Source organism: Brachyhypopomus gauderio, chromosome 4 (assembly GCF_052324685.1).
Source record: "Brachyhypopomus gauderio isolate BG-103 chromosome 4, BGAUD_0.2, whole genome shotgun sequence".
Taxonomy (NCBI): domain Eukaryota; kingdom Metazoa; phylum Chordata; class Actinopteri; order Gymnotiformes; family Hypopomidae; genus Brachyhypopomus; species Brachyhypopomus gauderio.
In genome coordinates, this window is record NC_135214.1 from 28,900,008 (window position 1) to 28,919,658 (window position 19,651).

At 49.4% G+C, this 19,651-nt stretch overlaps 1 protein-coding gene across 5 annotated transcripts in view; it reads left to right on the forward strand.

Moving 5' to 3' along the window:
- grid2 (glutamate receptor, ionotropic, delta 2) overlaps nucleotides 1–19,651 on the forward strand; it is a 252,938-nt gene that overhangs the window by 170,557 nt on the left and 62,730 nt on the right. For all 5 annotated transcript variants that reach the window (XR_013130528.1, XM_077003597.1, XM_077003596.1 and 2 more), the window contains exons 7-8: nucleotides 2,451–2,612; nucleotides 4,262–4,381. Coding sequence is in view for 4 of the 5 variants with exons in the window: in XM_077003597.1 (XP_076859712.1) it covers nucleotides 2,451–2,612; nucleotides 4,262–4,381 (282 nt within the window). In the remaining variant the exon portion in view is untranslated. The remainder of the gene's footprint in view (nucleotides 1–2,450; nucleotides 2,613–4,261; nucleotides 4,382–19,651) is intronic.

Sequence of the window (19,651 nt, forward strand, 5' to 3'; positions counted from 1 at the left end):
TCTCTTTCTTCCTCTTTGCCTCCATCACTTTCTTCCCCCTATTCTTGCCACCCTCTGGTCCAGTGATCACATCCCTCCACCAGGAGAAGCTGCCTTCACTGGCTCTCTCGCTGACTCTGCCCCCTTTAGCATGCCGTTGTCTGCCATTGGCCTCCCTTGGCCCCTGTCACCAGGCCCCGCCCTGCCTTGCCACTCGCTCTATTTGTTCTCCGGCTGCCGCACTGAGACGGAGCGAGAGGGAACATCCTGCGACCTCCCAATCAAAACCCTGCTGTGTCAGCTTCCTTCATCTCCCACCAACTCACTTTGTTTATGTCTCCCAGATGAAAGCTGCCGAGAACGAGAAAAGTCTTGTGAAAGGCAGAGTCATCACACCGGCGCTCCATAACAGAGTGGCTTCCCAGTCATGCCCTCTCTCTCCACGGGGGTTGTTCTTTTTCCCCACCCCTTCTTATTTTCAGATGGTTCTCCAAAAGTGGGAGAGTCCTCACTTTTCTGGCGTTCCGAGATCCCTCCTGCCCGACTACTTAGATCCCTCCTGCCTGACTACTTAGATCCCTCCTGCCCGAGTACTTAGATCCCTCCTGACCGACTACTTAGATCCCTCCTGCCCGACTACTTAGATCCCTCCTGCCCGACTACTTAGATCCCTCCTGCCCAACTACTTAGATCCCTCCTGCCCGACTACTTAGATCCCTCCTGCCCGACTACTTAGATCCCTCCTGCCCGACTACTTAGATCCCTCCTGCCCGACTACTTAGATCCCTCCTGCCCGACTACTTAGATCCCTCCTGCCCGACTACTTAGATCCCTCCTGCCCGAGTACTTAGATCCCTCCTGCCCGACTACTTAGATCCCTCCTGCCCGACTACTTAGATCCCTCCTGCCCGACTACTTAGATCCCTCCTGCCCGACTACTTAGATCCCTCCTGCCCGAGTACTTAGATCCCTCCTGCCCGAGTACTTAGATCCGTCCTGTCCAGCTTCCGAGATCCTTCCTGCCCGACTACTAAGACCCCTTCTGCCCGACTACTTAGATCCCTCCTGCCCGACTTCTGAGATCCCGAGGCTCGGCTCCCCCAGGCCCATTTAGGGAAGCCTCTGTTGTCGCGACATCGCCGTACGTTCTGGACCCAGTTTGTTCTGATGGGAGCGAGGCTAAACCCGAGGCGTAAGCGTGAGACTTGCGGTTGGCGTATCTCTCGCTGCGGTGGGCGTATCTCTCGCTGTAGTCACTGTGATGTGCCTGAATGATAATTGGCAGCTGCTTCTGTGGCTCCGGAAGGGATCGAGACCTCCGGGGCTTCGGGTTCTGTACCGCTGTCATGGCGACAGAGGGTATGTCACATAGGCGTACGTGGACAGTGATGGTTTTCACGATCGTGGTGGCATGCAGATTTTCAATATGGCTAATGTGTTTTTGACCATTATGGAGAACAAATGCTGATGTCAAAAGGTTTTCATTTAACTACTTGTTGTTTGGGCTGAGATGGATGTGTAGCCTGTGTGTACACACACGCACGCATGTACACACACATGCAACACAGTGTCAAGTGTGCACAAGCTTTGTGGGTTATTAAGCAATGGGAGAAACCTAATGGCCACTCCACTTTATTTATTATGTCCTCATTAAAATGGAGACAACACTCGGGTGAGATTAGAGCGGTGCGATCGATCAGAGTGGAATTAACTCTCCGCTTGCTTCCAGCATCATATGGCCTACTGTGTGTGTGTGTGTGTGTGTGTGTGTGTGTGTGTGTGTGTGTGTGCATGTGTATGTATGAGTGTGTGTGTGTGTGTGTGTGTGCATGCGCGTGTGTGTGCATGTGTATGTATGAGTGTGTGTGTGTGTGTGTGTGTGTGTGTGTGTGTGTGTGTATGTATGAGTGTGTATGTGTGTGTGTGTGTGTGTGTGTGTATGTGTGTGTGTGTGTGTGTGTGTGTGTCCCTGTCTCCCGCCCCTCCCTACCCTAGTTCTGCCCTTATATCATTCCTCCTGTCATGCCTAAAAGGAAAGAAACCACAAGAAAAGACACTCAGAGGTGAACGAGCACCAGCCAGCGCCATGAATAACAGTTTAGGCCCCCCGAGCGCTGAAGCCATTGTGCAAACAGCCCTAAGCTGGAGGTGTTTGCATCTCTGCAAAACGGTCTCCTCGCGCCAGCTGTTAGGCACGACTTCTCCATCGTTGATCAGAGCTCCGTCACCTGTTCCTGCCCCCACCTTGTTACCGTCAGCGCGCAGATCGATGGCGTGCGCCTGTATCACTGAACAAAACAACACACAGAAAAAGTTTCCTCTCTTTACTGTATCCAGCTGGGAAAGCATAAATCTTTTTCCTTTTTCCCCTGTGAGACAGTGATTAATTGAGTATCTCTAGCTGTCCTCTCTCGTGTGTCACTCATCTATTCTCTCCACCCACCCTCTCTGCTTCTCCTCCCCGGGGTCAGATCACCAACCGCTACATCTACGACACGGTGCTGCTGCTGGCCAACACCTTCCACAGAAAACTGGAGGACCGCAAGTGGCACAGCATGGCCAGCCTGTCATGTATCCGCAAGGGCTCCAAGCCGTGGCAGGGGGGCCGCTCCATGCTGGAGACCATCAAGAAGGTAGGGTGGGGTCGTGGTGGTGGTGGTGGAGCGTGTGGAGGCTGGGTGTAGGGGGAGAGGGTTGGGGGTGGGTGGGGATGTGGGTGGGTGGGGATGTGGGTGGGTGGTGTTGGGGTGTTAGACACTGTGGTGCTTCCTCAGGGCACCATCCATGCTGTGTGTGTGTGTGTGTGTGTGTGTGTGTGTGTGTGTGTGTGTGTGTGTGTGTGTGTGGACAAGAGAGAAGAAAGGAAAAGTGAGAGAGAGGGAGAGAGAGAGAGAGAGAGAGAGAGAGAGAGAGAGTAATGGGGTGTGTAGGTGTCAGGCAGCATGCTTCCTCCTTCCGCGCTTGCGTTCTGGTGTCGGATCCGGACAGGAGCTCTCTGTGCGTCCGTTCACCCCCCAGGTGATGGACTGTGCTCGGCAGTGGGATGTTTTCCAGATCCTGCTACGCTGCCTGGATCATCACCCGTGGTGCTTTATACACCCCCCCGCACTCCACAACACCCCCCCCCCCCCCACCCCCCCGGGCACTTAGCCACCGGGCGCACACGCGAGGCCGGCCCGTGTCACGCGTCTCGTTGCGAACTCTTTGTGCTCGCTGAAGAATGTCTTCTCCCCCCCGGGGAGGCCCCGCACGTCGTCCGCATGCACACATATCAGCACACTCCTGTCATGCGGCACCAGAGATATGACCCTGCACTCTGCTCCCTCCTCCGCACCAATCCAGCCCATACAGTCACCACACGCTGCCCCGCTGAGCTCGCCCGGGAAGCTGCGCAATGCGACAGCGTGTGGATTCATGGATCTTTAAATAATCGCTCAGTGGAAGCCGCTATTTGAAAGCATTTGTTGATCTGTCAGACGCCCGTGGAGCTCAAGAACACACTCCTGTGGCGGAGGTCACCCCCTTTCCTCAGAACATTTTACAGACTCCTAAAGAGATATATAGATCATACTAGACCTTAGCGATGCCTGGATATTTTACCGTACACCAACCAGATAATGGGCTCCTATTTTATTCCTCCAGGGACGTGTCCACTGAAACGTTGCTGTACAGCTTAATTAGAGGAAGTTTGTGTTTATTGGCTGTTCAATACAGCCCGTTGGTGAGCTCGTTTGGGAAGCACTTGTCAGAGTTTATAATTGGTTGTCTAATTAATTCTGTCAGGCTCAGCGCTGGCGTGGTGCGTTCGCTACAATTATGGCGTTGTTAGTTCGGGGTGGCGGCGAACAGGACGGAGGTTGAACGTGGCAGAGGAGGGCGTGAGAGGAGCCGTGCAGCTGGAACGCAAACGGGCTGCGACGGCTCCGCGCATCATTTCTCAGATCCGGAGACGAGCGGAATGAGAGTGGGGAGGGATTCAGAAAATCGGCTTGTGGTGTAGACTGCCACGCCATGGGGACTTGACATGTGGTAACAACGAGTGAGATGACGATAGAGTTCATGGTGATGATGACAACGATGATGATGATGATGATGATGGATATAGCTGATATGCAATCATTTGGCATTTTTGTATATTTCGAGTTCAGTGTATTGTTTTATTTTTTTAGTTCAGTACTTTTTTATTTCAAGGAGCTCCAGGGAGCTGTTTCGTTTTGCATACCTAGTAATATGCATGAGAAACAATAACTTTTGCATAATGGTGGTATTGTCCCATTCGCAGGGTGGGGTGAGTGGTCTCACGAGCCTGCTGGAGTTCACCGATAATGGCACCAACCCCAACATCTTCTTTGAGATCCTGGGCACGAACTATGGAGAAGACCGTGGGCGTGGCGTGAGCAGGGTAAGGGCCTTCCGTATCTCCATCACTCCTTCAGGTCTCCACCCCCCAAGGCTCACTCTCAGGTCTTCTCCACATGGTAGACGTGGTGATGGCATTCATCTAGAGTGCTTCCTTTTTAAATAGTATGCCATGGGAGTGTGATTAAAAGTCATAACAGTGTCACGGCGCGCTGGTGCAGGCGGTTTATCTACGCTTTTTCCCCCTGGTTTGTTTGTTTGTTTGCCTTGTTTACAGAGTCACTTTGCACACCAGTTCCCCAGCAGTGGCACAGGGCCCATCCTTCATTGGGCTGTGCTGTGATTAAATCTTTCCCATCCGCTGCACTGTTAATTGATTCGATCGCATCTCTGTGCATTTGCTCAGACGAACCTGGCCGGTCCGCAACGTTCCCCCGGCGGACGGCGCTTAAGCTCTCGTCATATATTGCATGTGAAAGTTCTCACCCGTTAGCACGCTTTCTCCGCCTAGTTTGATTGATGAGACGTCGGCTCATTTCGTGTCAGAGCTGCTCTACAGGAGGTGTTTGTCACTGTCAGAAGTCCTCTGAGGGGCCAATCAGAGGCTGGGATCCAACTGCCATGACACATTTACAAGCACAGGTTAAGAGCAGGGGTCAAGGTTGAAGTCTGCAAACCTCCGGTCAGAGGTGTAAGTTCAAAGGTTAATAGCAACTCCTCACCTTGTTGGTTTCATTAATCTGTCCTGCCTGCTGGCTCGGGCTTATTAGCCAATCCTGGAGGCCGGAACTAAAACACAGTGTGGAATTTCCCTTCCTGAACCTGAACACACACATCTACTTCAAGCACTTGGGTGAATTAGCAGCAAAAGGGAGACTACACAGTGTGTCTTCTCACTGGGATCCATTGGACTGCAGCAATGAATTGTTTTCATCCTAAACCATTTAAAACATCATGGACCAATTCCACTCCTGAAACGTGGATTAGCGTTGCATTCTGGGGTGTGATGGATCCTGGCCTGCAAGGGCTCACGTGCTCGGTGGCCCTCATGCAGTTATGAGTCACGTCACCGCTGGAATTGCTATTGCTACCAAGCCACAATATCACAAGGTCAGCTTCCATATAAACCTCATGGGCCTACTTGATATGTCTGGTCATTTAAAATGATTAAAATAGTACAATTTTTATTTATAAGCTCCTTTCATGATGTACAAAAAAGAGCAAACAGAATCAAGAGTCAGACGTAAACAAAAAAGAAATGCACAACAATAATATACAATGACATTAAGTAAAGTACAATGTAAATGAAAAAGTAACTATCAGTAATAAAATAGCAGATGCAGAAATGATACACTGTTGTTGTTATGGTCAGATTCGCATTTACAGTCTTACCTATAGATGCTTCTCATCTACTTTGGTGTTTATTAGGCCATTGCTGTAACACCCTAGACACCTCTAGTAATAAATTGCATAAAGCAGTTAATTATTCTAACTATGTTATTACGGTCGATTATAGTAATTATGTGCCACAAACACACTAGACTGTACGCTTTTAATCTGAAAAGGCGGCACCTGATATTACGGGTCTCCACGTGTGTGCATCTCGGGAGGCTGTCACACGGCCAGGATGTCACATGGATACCTGACAGGCGGAGATGAGGTCTGATAGGTGAGGGTCAGAGCTTGGCCTTGGGGGGAGGGGCACGTCAGCGCTCTCCGGCCCTTCTATTGGCCGAGCAGCTGTGTCCACCCCTCCCCCCTCTTCCCCTTGTACCGGGGACCAGGCTGCTGAGGCACACAAATTAAATTGTCAGATCCCATTAGAGATAATGGTCTCCAGCAAAAACAGGACCACGCCACGTTTCCCAAAGATGAAATGAATCTTTTAAGTCCAAAGTAATTACATTAAGCAAGATTTCATAATCGGGGAATGATAATTGCTTTTGAAGGGATCAAATACTTGTTATACGTTCCCAAGCAACGGCACAGAACAACAGTTGGCGCAGAAGGAGCGTGGATGTGCTCGGTCCGTTTGCGGTCCGTCAGATTAGTGTGCTTCGCTGAACGGGAGTGCGGCGGAGACTAAAGCTTGTGCTGTGTGTGTGTAATGAATTAAATTGTTTGTGCACTTTCTGATTATATTCAAATTAGCTAGTAAAATAAACTGTTTAAAGCATCGCGTAGAGCTATTTATGTGGCGACAACGAACCCTCTTAAAGTTTAAATATTTTGCGGGTTCTTTTTGCCCCGTCTCTTTTGTGAGAGGGCTTATTAACGTCGAAGACGACGCATGACAAATGTGAGTCTGAACTGTCACATTAATCACACAAATTAGTTCCTGTCATGTCTAGGACGGACAGGCCTTGGAAACTGTTGTATTTCAAAGGATCGCTTCAAGACATACAAGCTTAGCGTTGGTGGGAAAAAAAACCCACCCTGCTTGCTTTAAGTGAAATTGTAGCTCCTCTGAAGGACGCACGGCTCGACGGCCGTTTCCTTCCGGCTGTTTCTTGTCAGAATCGGTGCTTTCAGATTCCTTTTTGTTCCTGAGCGGTGTTGGCTCCGAGGTCAGGCTGCTGGAGGTAACTGACGTCAAGGTCCGAGGTCCACACGAGCGCTCTCCGCCTGCCTTGGCGGTAAGCGCAAGTCCTGCGAATAGCCACGCTCTCCTCCTCTGTCCCCCACCCCCCATCTCGTCCGACGGTCGTGCCCTCTCGTTCCTCTTTGCACACCCGTGCACTTGGGTGCGTGCACCCAGGGTAGCTGTTTAGTGGTAGTAATGATCCAAGGTGATCTGTCATAATTACTATTACCTCGGTGCAAAAATTGGTTTTCCACTTCATTAGGCCCTTCGGCTACGAGCCGCTGGCTGGCCTATACGTCAACGCATCTGAAAGTCACGGCGTATGACGGCGGGAGCGAGACGCTGCCATGTAATCGCGTGATTAGATGCAGAGCCTAATCGTTCCTGCCGGGATAAGACACATTCACATGTTTTGTTTTTTTTTCCAGCTTAATTGAAATTGTATTTGAGCAGGTCGGGCAGTCATTATTTTGGAGAAGCTGATAAAGGGAGTAAAGGCAGAGAGATGTGAAAGTGAAACCTTAACTAGTTCCCTCTGGCATAGACGTACAGCCCAACTACACAGCAGGCATCTTATTAGCAAGTCACACTCACGGCGGAAGGTTGAGCAGGTCTTTTGATATGCCAAAGAGTAGTGACTGAGTTCTGTTCAAATGTCACTTTAGCAGACAGACTCTGGTTTGAGGAAGCCTTGAAAACAAGTGTGGACCTTGACTGAAAGCTGCACAAACGTTTTAAACTTGCAAGATCTGTACAGTGCAAAGGATATTCCCTTGGACCACATCTGTTTCCCCCAATTTTCTGTTCCATTAAGTAGATTCAGATGTTCTTTTAGAAGTGCTGCCTCTGCCAGCTAAAAAGTTCCTGGGTGTGTGTGTGTGTGTGTGTGTGTGTTGGGGGTGCTTGAAGAGACAGACAGACTCATTGATTTGTCCTGCTCCAGAACCTCTCCTTCTTTGCACGTCTCCCAGACAACTCCCCACGGACTGCCGACGTGTTAAATGTCCTGGGATTCTCATTCTTGGCTGCTGCCTCTCCTCAGTCGCTTTGGGTCAGAAAGACACTTTCTTCCAGACCTGTGACCTAGATGTTATTATAATATCATTAAAGGGTGGATGGAATTAAATAGACGTGATAGAGGTGGCAGACGATGGCCGCGATCGCCAGCCGTCCACCGCACTTGCAACGTCTCCGCACGTTCTCTGACCGTGTCACATTTTTGCTTTTCAAAGCGCTACAGAGATCTGTACCCCCCACCCCCCCACCCACTCCCCTCGCGCCTGTGAAACATGTTCTCGCCCTTTGAGAGCTGGGCCAGGCTCTCCTCGCCTCAGGCCCTGACTAAAGAGGAGCTTCTCCCTTTGGACATGTGTCCAGTGAGGCTGCCCTCAGAACACGCTCCCTGATAACTCAAATCAGGAATTGGTGGCTCTGAGAGCTATTGCGTTGCTTAAAACCTTCAAGGTTTGCCTTTGAACCCAAGCAGAAGGACATGAAGGAAGATGGTCTAACTGGAGAAGTCCTTCTGCAGTTCTTCACAGTGCTGCCCTGTCTGCTTGGTGCGGACTCTTAGGTCTAACTCATGGACTTGTCAACAGAAAACACTTGAATCCTCATTAGTGAAATAATAATTTCTCATTCCTAACTGTGCATGATTCCATAAAGAAAAGCATGAAGGCAAAACATTATGTTATGCAAAACTTGCTGTTTATTTATTCATTTAATTTATTCATTACTTTATTCATTTAATTCTTTAAAACATGTAAAAGCTTATAGGAAGTTACAGCAATTCAAAATGTGATGTTCAGTGTAAAATATTACTATAATAATAAATTAGGGTTAAATAATCTAATCTAATAATCATTTATTTATTATAAGATCATGTGTTGACCTCTAAATATTTGATTCAATCTCCAGCTTTGGTTAGAGCTAAACAACTTAAAAATTGATCACCCACTGAGTCTTCATACATCAGTCATGCATGCCTATTCTGATCTACAGATTTAAACCTGCTCTTGGTTGAATAAAACAGCCATTTTGGAATGTAAAAACAACCAGTCTAGGTTAACTTCAACATCCTGGCTGGGAGCCCCTGTTTTCTCTCATGTCTTCACTCCCGGGGGAAAATAAATGCTATTTTATTATTTGTGCGCACGTCTCATATCTTTTTCACTACAATACAAGAGATAAATAAATAAATGAAGTGCAAACATCTTGGCTCGCCTCTATTATAGCGGCTTTGAAACGCCGGGTGCACATGCGTTCGTGACTTGCGGCGGTGTTTATTGTGGCGATAAACCTCTGGCTGGCTTCGTCTCAGGCGTCCCCAGAGGCCGTCCCTCCTCAGAGCAGAGATCTGTGCCAGCGTGGGGCCCCTCCCCCGGAGCGGGGACGTGCTCCAGGCCTGGGAAACAGCAGAGTCAGGAGCCCAGAGGAACCTCCACTTTACTGGGGAGTGGACTCGAAGGCACACCAAGCCGGTGTGGTATTTATTTAGCACGTTGAGTGAAGAGGTGGTTGGGAACGGCAGAACAGTGGGGTTAATAAACAGCCCCCCACGTCTGTTCCGTTCCCCCCTCACATACACATGCACATAAACACGCATACACACTTATTGATGTGTTCCTAATGAATGCCCCTTAGTTCCTTGGTGCACACAGGGTTGTTTCCTCTAATTTGTCCGAGTGCGGAGTGCTCATGGCTGGTTGCCTGGGCAGTCCACCAGGGTCTCGGAGAATTCCCTTATTTCCGTATACACATTAGTGCAGTAATGGTTTTATTGAATTGTGCTCTGAATTTCCTGAAGTCTAAGTTATATTTTGAAGGTATTTTGAATGTTATGAAACCCCTGAGGATTCAAACTGCCAAACACCAGCAGGCAGATTTAAAGCAGCTTTGCAAAAATCCCCTGACTATGTCTTCATCTTTTATAGAAAACTATGCTTTTAAAGTGTCAGAGTTCAGCATAACGTGAAAGGAAAGGTTCCCGAAAGGGCGGCGTGGTGGCATCCATGCGTGTGCGTGCAGGCACGCGTGTGTGATCCAGGTGCCAGGCGTGTGTGGCCCGCAGGCCCCAGCAGAGTTACAGCGTGTAAAGCTAAGGATTACAGCGGGCATCGCCTCTCCTCCTGCCCGGTGGGCACGGGGCCCGGCGCCACTCACTCACCATGCCCGTCCTGCAAGGAGCGGATTAACGGAGCCCCCCCCCCCCCCCCCCCCCCAGCTCTTTCAGTTCACCACACCCCAGCAAGCAAAACATTCCATTGCTACCTGTCTCCCTCTCCCATTCCCAACGTTCATTCTCTTTTCTGTTCTCTTTCTTACTCTCTCTCGCTCTCCCTCTCTCTTTCTCTCTCATGCTCAAACCTGCCAGTGGTTTTGCTCCATTTCGCTCAGTCGCTTCTCTCTCACTCTGTGGCTCCCTCTGTTTCTCTCTTAATCTCGTCTGTTTCTCTCACACCCTGTATGAGTTGCTTTCTTGCTCGCTTCCCTTTCACTCACTTTCTCCAGCACCAGTTCACCCTCCCCCCCCCCGCCTCACTGTTTCTCAGCAAGTCTTTTCACTTCGTCTCTCTTTCTCACCCATTTCTCAAGCTTTGATCACTGTGAGCGCCCTTGTTGCAACTCTCTGACCCTCATATGGCCGTCACAACATGCCGGCGTGTTCTGTGTCTGCTTTCGTAGTCTTTTTGTTTGTTTGTTTGTTTGTTTGTTTTTAAAGGTCAGGAGAAGGTGTGAACGCGGCAGGCGTTTTTATCCGACTGATGAGACATGTGCCTATGGAGAAAGCAGCTGGCTTCATGCCACAAAAGGTGTCAAACATCTCTGAGACCTGTACCGCAGGAGCTCTGTTTGCCTGCTGTCTGGCTCGTCGATTAGAATCGCTATCCTCAGTTCAGCATTATAATGTTTTTCATGTCATGTGGTATATTACTCACCTGCCACTAAAAGGCTCCACCTACAACAGGGCTCCACCCCCCTGATTAAACTAATGAAGTCATACTCCGGAGCTGTATCTCTGCTCATTGTCCCGGACCTGATGACCAAGCAACTCAATAGTGCTTCCCTGGCAGTGCCCCGCCCCTGATCAACGCGGACCAGGCACATGTCTATGTCCTGGTCCCTCCTCCCCCCTCCGCTGTGTGGTACTAATGTGCAGAGGGCCCATCGGCACAGCCTGCTCCTACTTAGTGCAGAGTTTGGCCTTACGGAATGGATCAAGATGTGGGGTGAGACCTTATAATGTTTCCCTCTGGCTCAGTGTTACTCTTTCGCTCTCTCTCTCTGTCTCCCTTTCTGCCTCCCTCTCTTTCTCTCACCATCTTTCCCAGTGTATCTCTCTCTCTCTCTCTCTCTCTCTCTCTCTCTCTCTCTCTCTCTCTCTCTCTCTCTGTCACTTTTTTCCGTCGCCAGTCTGCTCCTGTGGCAACTCACCTCATCTGTTAATGGCAGACAGACTGTGGTGTTTCGGCTGACATTGGGCTCATGAGAACGTGCCCCTCCCCCACCCCCCATAATCAAGTGCCCGAAAGCCAGATCTAAACGGGGGAGGTGCAGCAGTTTTGACTTGAGCACTGCTTGGTGTCTAAAGCAGAGATAAGCTCCTCCCTTTGCTCTCCTTCTCCGCTCTGAGCCTCACTCCATCTCACTCTCCCATTTCTCCACATCTGTCGGCGTGCCCGTTCAAAGTAGGATGCACCAGTTGAGTAACACCCCTACCCACCGCCGTGGCTTCCTCTGATATTTGGGTCATTTGCTCAAATGTTGCATCACATATTTGCTTTGTGGTGGGAATCGTGAGCTAATTAGAAATTTGGAGTCATGGGTTACAGACCTGAAAATGAAAGGAACTGGTGGCTTTCTGTGCATTGATCTACATTCCTGTTGTAGTTCTAGAAGGCCATGTCAGTGACAGATGTTCAACATAAAGCTTCCAGATTTGCACACCATGGAGGTTCTTGTTTAATGAGGGAGTCTTAAGCTCTTTTGAAGTGGAGCTGTAAATCAGTGTTGATTCAAATGTCATGTTTGTTTTTTGAATATGTTAGCAATGGGTTGGCCACAACTACCACACACACACCCACTCACAGCCTCCCACACACATTCACACATGTGCACACACACTCACACAAGCAGCTACTCAATGTCATTAACTCACACGTCCAGTTCAATTTCAGTTTAAATTGTGGTCAGGCTTATTAGCTTTCTGCTCTGCCACTCAATTAATTTTGCCATGTTTCTCACATTAAAACTTTACACTCCAAATCAACCCTGAGCTTGGTTTTCTGTTATGAGAGTCTGCTCCTGAAAGTGTGATTTGTTCGCATTTACACTATACGCACACGTATCAAAAATATATCAACCCTTTGAAAATTAAGCCTGGCACTAATAACAGCTTGTTACCTTCAAAATAGAGCTTGGCCATTTTCAGATGAATTGCTTAAAAGAATAATAATGAGTAGTACAAATCATTTCAGATGGAACTGTATGAGCTTTAAGATCCTGTAATGGTCTCTCAGAGAGTTCATTTTCCAGAGATTCACATGCACTCTGAACTAATCGGATCCGCCCTCTGAACTAATCAACACTGAATCATCTAACGTCTGTGTGTCTTCACAACATAATTTCACATGCTGTTATTCGCTATGTTAATTCACATCTATGCCACATTTCCTTCAGAACTATTATCTTTTATGTCAGTCTAATAACTTGAGCATCCAACATGCAGTGAGGCTGGAAAAATTTCACCAGTGTAGGCAGCCAGTTAAATTTGGTTCACCTTTATGAAATGATAATCATCTGGTTTATGATTGAAGTTTTTCAGAGCCTTTGGTGATGATTTCCACTTCAGTGATCTTTCATGTAAAATATGTACTTCACGTCGGAGCAGTTTTTGAGAAGCCACCCTTCAACCAAGCGCATGCAGACAGATTTAAAACTGCAATATGTCTGTGTCATTAATTATTTTGTTTATTTATTTATTTATTTATTACAAATGATCGGTATATAATGTGCCTTCTTGCTACTGATAAATTTTATGATTGCCCAAAGCTGTGACGCTCGTAGGAAGGAGGCACGACGAGCGTCGCAAGGTGCAACAGAGAACGTTTTATTGGACGAAACAGACGTGTAAGCTCCGAGCGTAGAGCGAGCACAACACACACTCACACTGGCACGGAACTTTAGACAAAGACGAGCACAAGACACTGCGCGAGCGCACATTAAATAGGTGATTAACACAGACCCTCGTGATCTCGAGACAAGGCACAGGTGAGACTACGAACACGCTCACAAACAACCCACACCCACGGAACTACTAATATGGACATAACAGCACGCAGACGACATGATGACACGCCCACAGGGAAGGGTCCGGGGCTGTGACCGTGACAGAACCCTCCACCAGGGGCTCGCTACTCCCGGAGCGTCCCGCGCAGCTGGAAAGCCCCGAACCAACACCAACGGGCAGGTCCGGAGCCGCCGGGTTCACGAGCCTCCGAGAGCCGTCTCCCCCGATGGTGGGAACCGCCACGAACAGCTCTAGAACACCCTCCCTGGGAAGACAGGGGAAAGTACATTAAACACGGGCACGTGGACGAACACACATACAGGAACATGAAACACAAGGGGCACAAGAGGGAAAAGGAAATTAGGGATAAACAAGGGGACTGACAAACACACAGGCATGGGCAGCCAGGAGATCGCGCTCCCCGCTTGCAAGAGCGCGGCCAGCGGCGCGAACCCTCCCAGGGCTGCAGGCGGAACCAGAGGCGGGGTCCCTTCCTTCTGCGGGACCGGTCCTCCCGCGCGCGCAGCGCTGCTTGGCGCTCCAGGCAACCGCGCACCCGCTGGCTTGGCTTTGGGCGCTTCAGGCTTCTTCCTGGGCGCTGGCGGGGGTTTTGCCTGACGCCGCTCATTGGCCGGGGTACGAGGTGCCTCGGGGGGCAACCCGAAACACACCCCCGGGCCTCGGGTCTCTTGCGCTCGCCGGGGTAGCATCTCTTCGCCCTCTGACGTCTCCATCCGCTCCTCCTCCTCCGAGGCTCCTGGGCTCCTTGACATCGCCTCTTCCACGGAGACGTAAGGCGAGCAGTCCATCCAGCTCGCCTCAGAGCCCGAACGCGCCTCGCCCTCCGGTCTCCTCCCCTTCTCTGTACGCACGGTCATTTCTGACCGCACAGAGGAGGAAGAGCTAGACACCTCCTCGCCCTCGCTGTTGGATTCGGCGAGTGGCGCACACACGGACGGCGGAGGGCTGACGTCTTGTTCTCCCTCGCTGTCCTCTCTGGTGGACTCCGAGTAGACGGACGGGGGAGGACTGACGTCTGGATCCTCTCCTCCGTAATACACGGTGGGCGCCGAGTAAACGGAGGGAGGGGGACTGACGTCTGGATCCTCTCCTCCGTAATACACGGTGGGCGCCGAGTAAACGGAGGGAGGGGGACTGACGTCTTCACCCTCGCTCTCTCCGTAGTGCGTGCCTGATTCGGCACTTACAGAGGACAGAGGGCTGGCTTCCTCGGTCACGAGGGGAGCGGAGTGCTTGAACGGAGCAGAGCTGGCACCTCTCTCCGTCTCCTCCTCGGAATCTTCGGAAGGAAGAGGACTCTCCTCCTCCTCGGACTCCTCGCTCCCAAACTCAACCTCGGGGGGGGGCAAATGTCCACGCAGCTGTGCTCACATAGAACGGCCCAGTCTCCTCCAGGTCTGCCGGGGGGAAGGTCCCTTCCACCAGCAACTCCTCTCGGGCATATGCAGGGTGAGATGAATGGCGACGCTTGCTTTTCTTCTTTCCCTTCTTTGCCCGGGGAGCGTATCCCGGCATCTTGACGGCTCGTCTTTCTGTGACGCTCGTAGGAAGGAGGCACGACGAGCGTCGCAAGGTGCAACAGAGAACGTTTTATTGGACGAAACAGACGTGTAAGCTCCGAGCGTAGAGCGAGCACAACACACACTCACACTGGCACGGAACTTTAGACAAAGACGAGCACAAGACACTGCGCGAGCGCACATTAAATAGGTGATTAACACAGACCCTCGTGATCTCGAGACAAGGCACAGGTGAGACTACGAACACGCTCACAAACAACCCACACCCACGGAACTACTAATATGGACATAACAGCACGCAGACGACATGATGACACGCCCACAGGGAAGGGTCCGGGGCTGTGACCGTGACAGAAGCTCATTCGTGGCTAATATGTTTTCTGAAAATTAATCATCTTGTAATTGTTATTACATGGACTTTGGGGTGGAGGGATGGGTCTAAAACTGAAAAAACAAATCTTTGTTTCATTTGTCGTTAGTAATGTACTGTAGTGGACTATATACACTTTAATTGAAATAGCAGATGAAATGCTAATACAGATTGAATTCCTATCTCATTATTGCTAACTTGTTCTTTAGGTCAAATGAATATTTAATTTTAAAGGGCAGTTGAGTTTACAGAACTGCAAAGATTTTAATTGCTTACTCTTGATCCCTTTTGCTATTTTTATTACAAATATATACTTTGTGAATGTTGTTTGTAGACTGGGATTTAATATTTAAATTCATTCAGAATACATTTACAAACATGTCAATAAAACTAGCCACTACCCACATAGGGCATTACATTAGGTGAAAAATGTCAGCTGTATAAGCTTTTTAAAACTGAAGGGAATATTTTCCCCACTGGAAAAGACTGTAGGATAAACGGAGGGAAGAGAGTTTGAAATGGGGGGGAGGGGGGGGGGGCGTCTTGGTCTGCTTTGTTACTAATATACTGTCATGTATGTCACATGGCTTACATGCTTACACTCCCATCTGGCAGGCATACGGTGCCCTCCACGGCAACCATGGCTGTGGGGAGTGACAGAGCTGACCAGATACTGGGCTCAGAGGTGTAATGGGGCGCCATGTCTTGTCCAGACAGAAACTAGTTCTCAGAAGGCTGTCTCAGAAACTGACCGCTGAGGTACCGGCTCGAGGGGAGCTGCCACGCGGCAGTCGACAGGCTGCAAAAATATGTCAGTGAATGTAGGTGCAAGGTAGATATTTCTAATATAACCGGTGGCGTGTGTGTGTGTGTGTGTGTGTGTGTGTGTGTGTGTGTAAGGAAAAGGATGTTTCCTTGAGCAGAAACTGGTGTTATACTGACTCACCGTGGGACAGCGTAGCCAGTGTGCTCAGACCCATGAGAGTGAGGGCAAGACGCAGGTGACCGGGGGCGGAGCTAGAGGACCGTGCCAACGGTCATGGCGTAACACATGACATGGGTTGACCCTCTCTACCCAGAGGTGGGCCTGACCTACCAAGCTGAGCCTCCCCTACCAATGCTGTCCTCCTGCTCGATTGTGGGGGAGGGGCCTCATGTCTGTTGCAGAGTGAAGGGCTCTCATGTATATTTGAACATGCAGTCACACATCAGCCAACATATTTAGGGTCCCCTTGAAATATTCATGGCCAGATGCTCTGGGAAGCCCCTGAGTGTAATGGAGAAGCTTTCTGTTTCCATGGCGATTAAAGACTCAACCATGTGGCGGGCCGGTACCAGGCTCGGCGGCCAGAGCGGGCCGGGTTTTGCTTTGTCAGTGTGTCATTATGGTGGATTGGGCCGGATCCTGCTCTGCTTAAAGGCTGTGTTTACAGACCGCCTGAGGCTGGAAGCTCCTGACAGGAGCCAACACACCCTGCCTGCGTGGAGATACCGCGCTGAAACACCCCTGTCTGGGCCCCGGGGGGCCGCCCCACGCCATTGATGTAAGCAAAGGCACCGATTCTATACGCTCAGGTACAATATCGGTCATTATCACACATTACAATGAACACGTGGCGCGGGATCCATGCAAATGGACCGCAGCTCGGCGCCGGCTTGCCGCTGCCTGTAATGAGCACACTCCTCTGGGTCGCTCCCGCCGCCTGGCTGCAGGTTTTCTGCGGTACCGCACTGCCCGCAAGGCTGACATGCCTCACAGGCGCAAACCATTGATCGTCCAGAAGAAGACAAATACATTTCTTTAAACAGAAAAAAAAAATCTGTTTCTGCACCATGAGGGGTACATCAGCTAAATAAAAAGGACATCTCTTCCTGTGGCGTGTTTCCTGTCACTAGTGCAGACATATCCGGGTGAGCGCACACAGCAGTGCGAGGCTTTAGTGAGGCTATAGTGAGGCTATAGTTTGCCTGCATTGCACATCACAGCCCAGAAGGCTGCCCTAGCCTAACTCTCTGTCCATGACGGCACCGGCTGCCTATCGGGCAACTGATTAAGGCAAACAAGTCCCCACATGAAATGTAGAATTGTCGAGAGCCGTTGCGATAGGGCGGCACACCAAGGGCGATGAATGTGCTATGGAGTGAAGTATTATGGGATTCTAATGGTGGCGTTCCTCTGATGGAGAGCCCAGGCAGGTTCCCTCGTTTCCTTTCAGCAGGGGGAAATGAGCTCTTATCTGTTCCTCTGAAGATAAGGAGGTGGACCATGTCTGTCTGTCTCTCTCTCTCTCTCTCTCTCTCTCTCTCTCTCTCTCTCTCTCTCTCTCTCTCTCTCTCTCTCTCTCTCTCTCTCGCCCACGTCTCTGTCCCTCTCTGTCTGCCTCTCTGTGTCTGTCTTGCTCTTTCTGTCTCTCTCTCATGCTTGCTCTTTTTTATCTCTCTTGCTCTCTCTCTCTCTCTCTCTCTCACTCTCTCACTCACTCACTCTTTCTCTCTCTCTCTCTGCTCCTCCCACTCCTGGGAATTCACCGGCCTGCTACTTCAGATGAGACAGTTCATCTCACCAGTTAGTGGATGAAAACCGCTAGCATTCGCTTGAAATTCAGATGGCAAAACTAATTTGAAATGAAAATGGCTCATCTTACCAAGCAGTAGTTTCTGAATCCCCATATGCTTAGCATAACTGTTGAATTTGTTTGCTGCGGTGCTGGGGTGGGACTATTCTGTGTGAGCGATTGAAGCGCGGCACCAGTACAGAGTGCTGGCGTTTGAGCATAGGCATACGGCACCCCCATTAAGGGTCAGTGAACTATTAAAGTCTGGGCATGTGTGCATCCACGATTTTCATGGCACATTTGTTAAACCGTGATTTGCCTGTCAGATGACTGGGCCCCGCACGAACGGTCCCGAGAGAGCACGGAGGTGTGGGTGTTGTGCTGATGCACCACCCCGCCGAATTGGCTCTCCAGACGAATAGTCCTTTATCGATTAGACGTGGCCTGAATGTCTCACAAGCGTTTAGCATAGGCAGAATAGCGTAGATCTTTAGCGTTCTGAGGCCCGGGGCCTCCGCAGGTCTTCCCTTTCAGTCGGGTCTGCGGGACTGCGGCTGCGTCGGGGCCGTGGACAACGAGGGAACATCCGATAGACGAGCCTCGCTAACAGGTTTATGGTGGGCGGTTTGTGACTCACTGCATTTTTGTATTCCGAGAGGAGCTTCAAACCCATCAGACGAGCAGAAATCGATGAGGAGGCACTTTAAAGCACAGCGCTCTTTTTAACTTATTTGAATTAATGACCTTCTCCGCTTGATCTGTCAAATTCCCCAAAACTAGCATCTCAAGCCGATCCTACCAGGATGTGATGCACTCACCATGCATCTTTATTGGCTGATAATAGGAGACTCACTTGTTTGGATGGTTTCTGATTTCGTAAAGTGTTTTGGAGTGAAATCCTCTGCACTAGCAGCGCAGTGATGAAATCAGGTGGAAAAAATAAAGGTTTAAGAACAAAATGCATAATTAAACTGAACGGGCCTGTGGAGGCCAGTTTAGGCAGTACACACCTACACTGTGAAGGTTCATTTTGTTTCCATAAATATTTACAAAGAAACCGTAAAGCACAAAAAAGGCAAACGATGACTAGATTATCATCCAAGGTTTAAATGGAAAAAAAACAATGTCTAATTCCAAGAGTGGAATTTTCTCTATCTCTGACTTACACGCACACACACAAATATACATAACACTAGTTCTTTGTTTTCTCACTTACACACACTCCTCACTCACAAACAATTGACATGCATGGCACCATAGGTAACGTTGCAGCACGCTGGCTGCTTTTGCAGACTGATTTATCACAGGTCCATGGGATTTGCAGCTGAATCTCTAAGAGAGTCCCCTTCAGAGCCATTAAAACAAGTCTGAGTGTAAATGCTAAATCCTCACACACGTCAAAAGCTTTCTCACACTCTCACCATGCAATCCAAGCCTAGATATTATGCAAATATCTGGTGGGAGTCTCTTGACAATCTGACTAATGGAATGCAGTGATATTTTGTGAAATGATACTTACCAGACATATCATGTGTATTGTTCGTCACTCCTTGATAATAGTACAGTATTCATTTAGATTATTAATTTGCATACATGATTTCCATATTCTGCTTATTGAGCTTTTGGAAACGCAAATCAAATGAGTTTTTATTGCAACTTCTGATCTGCCGCGCAGTTTTGAGAGTGTGTGTTCCGTGCGCGTGTGTGACGAACGCGTCCAGAGCTCCTTATGGTCCCTGTTATGAAGGAAATACTGCATTAGCTGCTGATTTGATCTCAGCAGCAGGCGAACAACACACTTATTGCTCTTCCACTTCCTGCTTTTTTCCTCCTTGAGCCAATCCATAGATATTTTTATGACATTATCTGACTGAGAGGAAATTGGTGAGTAGTGGCAAATCAATTGTTGGCACAGCAAACATCTGCTATGTTTAATTAGAGTCGGGGGGGAACACTTTGTGTTTATACGAGATA